We start from the raw sequence: 7500 nt of genomic DNA on the forward strand, positions 1-7500 counted from the left end.
AGATTCCTTACTATTGACAAGAACCACAACAGGCTTTGCGTTCGGGTTTCGTCTAAGCGCATTTATCAACTCAGTGCTCTTCTGTAGCTTGTCAACTGAGTGGCTTGCAACCACACAAATACCATATTTTGCCGCTTCTTTGATTAGTTCCATTCGGCCATTTTCGCCGTAAGAATCATCTGAATACAACACCTGATAAGAGAAAGAAAACAACTTTAAATAGTTTGACAGGGAAAACTATTGAATGAAAACAAACGTACTTATATGAATAATTTTATGTGTATATACATAGATACAAATATATACATATAAGTTTACGCATGCATATATACAGACATACACACATAAGCGTAAATACATGTACAAAAACATACATATAAAAATACACGCATACATATACATACGTATATACATACACACATTCACAAATTATATACCCTTAGTATATATGATCACATACATACATACATACATACATACACACACACACACACACACACACACACACACACACACACATATATATATATATATATATTATATATATATATATATGTATGCCAATCTTTGTATCCTACTTAATGTGAATATATTGTTAGAATACCGTATTACAGCGGTATTCGCCCTGAGAGATAGACGATAAGTGCTAAGAAGCACAGACATATCGCTAGCAGACGAAAGTCGTCGAACATGGGTTGCAGAACTGCTGGATCACGTAATTTCAACGTACATGCGTTTCATCAGCTGCAGGCTTCAGTCATCGTATGTCAGCAAAATCCCACCGCCAATGATTTGCCGCTAAACATGAGGCAAAGTCACCTCGGCAGGATTGGAAATTAGAAAGCAAAATACCGCAACGTATGAAAACAAAAAGGCAACGAGTAAGCTGCCAAATAATAGTTGGATAAAAGTTTGGTATCGCTTTTGTCCAAAAGTTAAGTGCCATATTTTCCAGCATACAAGTCAACATAGTGTATAGTGTAAACATTCAAACATTATCACTCCCGTTGGAATTTTTCGTCCTACAAAGTCACCCAGGTGTATAAGTCGACTGACCTTTTTTTGTCTGTAACTTTTGGTTTGAAAACATCAACCTGTATGTTGTAAAATACAATGTAAAATGTTTCCTATACACATTCCCTCAAGCACATATACACATACATTCTCTCAAACCCTTATATACCGTATTTTCCAACATACAAGCCAACATAGTGTGTAGCATAAACATTCAAACATTGTTGCTATCTTTCCTAATCTTGCTGCATTTCACATGGAATTTTTGCTCCTCCAAAGTCATTTTGGTGTCGTAGTTGACCAAACTTTAATTTGGCTATAAATGTGGACCTGAAAAATTTGACTTGCATGAAAAAAAATTGTATAATTTTTATTCAAATTTTGGATAAAGGGTAAAGTTGACCTTTACCTTAAAACCAACTCAGAAAGTAAGGAAACGTAAATGAGAACTACAGAGAGGTTTAGGGGCTCATCCTTTACTAGTGAACCTGCCAACTTACCGCCCCTAAAAAGGACCATCAATGATAATAAGGCCTTTTCCACACAAATTTGCAAAAAAAATTAAAGTGATTATTTGATCAAAGAAGGAAATAATTGTCTTACCTGTATGTATTTCCATCCGACATTTCGAAGAAACTGAGAGAGTACTCGCATGAGTGTTGAGTGTAGCTGTAACGGGTTCAAATAGAATGGGAATTCATTGGTAGACGGTTTCATCTGATAGCCCATGGCGGTATAACCGACGAACGGCCGCTCCAGACGATCCATGGTCTCTGCCAAGGGTACAGTAAGCCAGGTATCAGATAGACCCAAGTACCCTGATATGGTTCTAGGCTGGAGTGGAGAACGAGTGAGAGAGTCGACCACCATGAGTCGTCCGTGTTGTAAGTCCGAAACCTGTGATATGGCACTACTCGACGAACTGCAATCGTCTAATATTAAGGTTCCAAGCTTCACTCCAGGCAGTAACGAAGGAAACAGTCTTTTAAGGTTATCTATGGCGTACAACACTGCTTCGAGATACTGCATCTGCAACAAAACACGGGGAAACACGATTCAGTTTTAAGCCAAAAAGAGGAAGAATCAAGCCGGTCACCTGACTCCATTGCACTGTTTCCTATTCAGATCACGCTGCCAAATGGAATACTCTTACTCTTTTTACGCTTTTACTTGTTTCAGTCCTTTGACTGTGGCCATGCTGGAGCACCACCTTCAGTCCACCAAATCGACCCCAGGACTTATTCTTTGTAAGCCTAGTACTTATTCTATCGGTCTCTTTTGCCGAACCGCTAAGTTACGGGGATATAAACACACCAGCATCGGTCAAGTGATGTTGGGGGGTGACAAACACACACACACACACACACACACACACACACACACATATATATATATATATACGACGGGCTTCTTTCAGTTTCCGTCTACCAAATCCACTCAGAAGGTTTTGGTAGGCCCGAGGGTATAGTAGAAGACACTTGCCCAATGTGCCACGCAGTGGGACTGAACCCGGAACCATGTGGCTGGTAAGCAAGCTACTTACCACACAGCCACTCCGGCGCCTATTGCTTATTTATTCATATTTTTTTTAATTGATCACACATTATCGCACAGCTTCGCAATTTTGATCACGTGATTTTTTAAAAGTGACATTGTAGGACAAATGTAAAAAGCCAGATCTGGCCATAAAACAAGTAAAATAAAGATAGACTTTTTTTCTATTCCAAGAAAAACGATTTTACAAATGCACGTTCCCAGACCTTTATCGATCGTATTCTCACCTGGAATCGATTTTTGTAATTTTTTCAAGATTTATACACGCCCTGATACCGTCGGTATCTACATATCAAATTTGAGCGCAATCGGATGGAGGATGCCCGAGATCATAGAAGACACACACACAGACAGACAGAACGGATTTTATATAATAGATAATGTATACACACATAAACATACAAACAGAATATATTTATCTGTAATCAAATGACAGAAAGAAGTAAAAGAATAAAAGAATGCATGCATGCAAAAAACAAAACAAAACAAAGAATGAACTGGTTTACCTGGGCGCTGTCTGTTGTGAATAAACCACAGCTAAACGGCAAATCACCTTTACTATGGAGAGAGAAGAAACTCGTTAAGATGACATCGCCGTTTCTGAAGAAGTACTTGATATCCACGAAAGAGCCTAAACATGGCTGACACGTTGCATTCGGACATAACGATGTCGGTAGAGACGACAGCTCTGTCGTTCGATTGGGGCTAAACATGAAGACTTTCGATGTGTCCAAAGACAACCGACCATCGGAGTAACTTCCGACCTGAATACGAAAATAGAATAGAATACATAATCATGATGTATATATCTATATGTATACATACATACATACATACATACATACATACATACATACATACATACATACATACATACATACATACATATATATATATATATATAAAATGATATATATATGTATATATATGTATACATATATATATATATATATGCATTATACCATTATATATATATATCATTATATATATATATAACCATATATATATATAAAGAGAAAGTTTACGAAAATAAACAAAAGACGAAGGCAGGTGGTGTACAAACAAACAGATGTATTAGTATAGCGCTCAGGAATAGAAAAAGTCTTTTACGTTTCAAGCCTACGCTCTTCTACAGAAAGATACACAGAAAGAAACAAGGAGAGAAAAAAATGTGCGTAGTAGCTAACGATCTATCATATATATGCTCACAATACATGCATACATACATATCCCTTTCTGTTGAAGAGCCTAGGCTCGAAACGTCAAATAATTTTCGATTATTCCTCAGTGTCAAATGAATACCTCTACTCGTTGTTCCTTCGCCTGTCTTTATCTTTTGTTTTCTGTACAATTGAACCAAATATGCGTGCGTATGTGTGTGTACGCGCGCGTGTGTGTATGTATGTATGTATGTATGTATGTATGTATGTATGTATGTATGTATGTATGTATGTATGTGTGCATATATATATGTATGTTTATATATATATGTATATATATCCGGATAATTTCCAAAGCTTTAACTCCCCACCACCGCACACAGATTACATCCTTCATCTTGAAATAATGTAATGGGACACCAGTTATTATTGTTCCAGAAAGCAAAACGACCCTCTCCCACCAGCAAAATAAACTGGATGGCTACATTTGGAATGTCTTTTATGATAGGCCTGCTCACTTGACATTAAGCAACGACGACAAAAATATAAATCACAGCAATAATAACAACAACAACAGTGGAGGCGCAATGGCCCAGTGGTTAGGGCAGCGGACTCGCGGTCGGAGGATCGCGGTTTCGATTCCCAGACCGGGCGTTGTATGTGTTTATTGAGCGAAAACACCAAAAGCTCCACGAGGCTCCGGTAGGGGGTGGTGGCGACCCCTGTTGTACTCTTTCGCTCCAACTTTCTCTCACTCTTTCTTCCTGTTTCTTGTCCCCGACTTCCTACGCAACCGCTGAGCCTGGATGTGCATTCATCCATCCATCGATGCTCTCGGTGTCGCGGGTTGACCTGCTTTCTCTTCTGCGGGTCTTACGAATAGCAAAGGACCACGTTTCGGACTTCTCCCACCCTGGGACGAAGACCGCTTCGCTCAACAAACAAACCAACAAACAAGCAACAACAGCAGCAACAAAAACAGTAGCAGTAGCAGTAGTAGTAGTAGCAGCAGCAGCAGCAGCAACAACAACAACAATTTCATAAGTATTACTTACATTTCTAAACCTGAAGTTTTTATTCAACATTCTGTTGTAATTCCAAACCCCAAACTCGGGGCTGATTATTTCCCCGTTTTTATCAAAGCTCAGGTGTTTGGCTTTCTGGTAAGGCGCGTATCTATCAGAGGCCAAACTAGAAATCCTTTCGTCGGTTTTGTATGTAAATTGCACTTTCTTTAGATACTGCTCGGCGAAATCTTTGCTATCAAGGTTCAACAGAGCCGGGCATATTCCGGCAACATTGCCGCACAATTTCTTTTGAGCCGTTTTTAGGGCCCGCGCGTAAGTAAACACAGCATGAACAGCAGGTTCTACATATTGGTCCTGAGAAAAATGAATCCTCTTTTCCTCTTCACTGGGTAACACGCAGTCTGGATAGAAGTTAAACGGAGAGTGTAGCACACCAGGAAATTTGCACTTGTTTCGCGTCATGTACCATTCTTTAATCCAGGGGTTTTCATTGGAAGGGTTCGATTCGTTGATGCGCTTCCAGTGATCTTCGAATTCTACGATGAAGCGTGTTCCAGTCAAAACTGCCACCATTCCTCGAATGTATCTAAGAAAACAAAAATGTAAATTTGAAGCAAAAATCAACCAAACAATCAATCAATCAATCGATCGGTCAAGCAACTGATCAGTCAAACTGTCAACCTAATTATCTACGTACGTACGTACGTACGTACCTACCTACATACCTACATACCTACATACCTACCTACCTACCTACCTACCTATCTATCTATCTATCTATCTATCTATCTATCTATCTATCTATCTATCTATCTATCTACCTACCTACCTACCTATCTATCTATCTATCTATCTATCTATCTATCTATCTATCTATCTATCTATCTATCTATCTATCTATCTATCTATCTATATGAAGTACCTGCCATGCATTAGAGACGATCCTTCTATGTCACTCTTTCTTTATGGCTTTCTTTCTGCCAGAACTCGACTGTCACCAGTCGATGGAGAGCGATGGGTTTGCTCATCCCTGCCCAACAGTCTAAGTTTGCACAAGGCATACCGCATTATGTGACGGTGTCCCTATCACTCTATTAAGAATTTAAGGACCAAAGGAGGGGAGCAACCCCCCACACACATACACATTTTATTTTTTTTATGTAGAGTTAACATTAAATTGAAGAATTACTCAATGCTTTTTTGTTTTTTACTCGAGTACATGTTTACTAAACGAGGTCACAGACGGCAGTTACCATATTTCTTTTCCATTCCTAGTAGCTCTGACGAGCACGCGGTATTATGTAACCGTGCTGTTATCTAACACCCGGTTTAACACCCAATGCGAAACCGATTCTTAAGATCGGCCGTAATGGATATGTGATACTGTACACATTGATTAAGATATATATATATATATGTATGTATGCATATACATATATACATGCATATAAATATATGTGTGAGTATAAGTATAAATATATATGTGTGTGTGTGTGTGTGTGCGTGCATGTGTGTGTATACACGCATGTGCCTACAAACGCATTTGTAGGCACACATTATGCCCATTGTGCCTCTCCACACACTCGCTTTCATTTTTTTTTGACGAAGCTATGTGAATAAACACTTATGTGTAGTTATGTGCTTTCGTACTCGTGTGTGTTTGTCTGTGTGTGTGTGTGTGTGTGTGTGTGTGAGAGAGAGAGAGCGTGCGTAAGGGCGTGTATGTGTGCGTTTGTAGGCGAGCAGTAAAGTCGTCTGTCAAGATTAACAGCACCGCCTAATCCGGCGGCCGATGCGAAGCAGCAAGTCATATTGAAAGAGAGGGTAACTTGAAAATAATAATAATAGTAGTAATAATAATAATAATAATAATAATAATAATAATAATAATAATAATAATAATAATAAAACAATAAAAGCTATTTAAATATTTGAGGTGGCAAAATAAACAGTTGAAAATAATTGCATACGAGGGGTGGGTGCTGAAAAGTTCCTGGCTTTGAATAAAAGAAAACACAGGAGGATCATTTGATTATGGACTTTATTCAACATATCCCCCCCCCTTTGATTCACACACTTATTGCAGCGATCCTCCAGCTTTTTTTCTGAGCCCCCCGCCCCATCCTCATTAAAGAACACGGAAGGTTGGGCCTCCAACCAGGACTTAAAGCCAGGAACTTTTCGGTACCCACCTCTTAGATTAATAAAGGAGAGAAACAAACCGTTCTGTTACGTTTTATTGATGAAAACAAAATACACACACACACACACACATATATATATATATATAGGCGTAGGAGTGGCTGTGTGGTAAGTAGCTTGCTTACCAACCACATGGTTCCCGGTTCAGTCCCACTGCGTGGCACCTTGGGCAAGTGTCTTCTGCTATAGCCTCAGGCCGACCAAAGCCTTCTGAGTGGATTTGGTAGACGGAAACTGAAAGAAGCCCGTCGTATATATGTATATATATGTATGTGCATGTATGCTTGTGTGTCTGTGTTTGTCCCCCTAGCATTGCTTGACAACCGATGCTGGTGTGTTTATGTCTCCGTCATCTAGCGGTTCGGCTAAAGAGACCGATAGAATAAGTACTGGGCTTACAAAGAATACGTCCCGGGGTCGAGTTGCTCGATTAAAGGCGGTGCACCAGCATGGCCGCAGTCAAAATGACTGAAACAAGTAAAAAAAACAAACAAAAAACTAAACTCACGTGTTATTTGTATAATCATTGGCCAAGGATAAAG

At 39.2% G+C, this 7500-nt stretch overlaps 1 protein-coding gene across 2 annotated transcripts in view; it reads right to left on the reverse strand.

The window, feature by feature from the left end:
* LOC115230999 overlaps positions 1-7500 on the reverse strand; it is a 38445-nt gene that overhangs the window by 25520 nt on the left and 5425 nt on the right. For both annotated transcript variants that reach the window (XM_036499904.1, XM_036499905.1), the window contains exons 5-9: positions 7467-7500; positions 4784-5342; positions 3075-3332; positions 1618-2043; positions 1-192 (exon numbers count right to left, since the gene is read on the reverse strand). The exon at positions 1-192 is cut by the window's left edge and continues 606 nt beyond it; the exon at positions 7467-7500 is cut by the window's right edge and continues 313 nt beyond it. In XM_036499904.1, the coding sequence (XP_036355797.1) occupies positions 1-192; positions 1618-2043; positions 3075-3332; positions 4784-5342; positions 7467-7500 (1469 nt within the window). The remainder of the gene's footprint in view (positions 193-1617; positions 2044-3074; positions 3333-4783; positions 5343-7466) is intronic.

The sequence above is a fragment of the Octopus sinensis genome, unplaced genomic scaffold (assembly GCF_006345805.1).
Source record: "Octopus sinensis unplaced genomic scaffold, ASM634580v1 Contig17091, whole genome shotgun sequence".
Classification (NCBI taxonomy): Eukaryota; Metazoa; Mollusca; class Cephalopoda; order Octopoda; family Octopodidae; genus Octopus; species Octopus sinensis.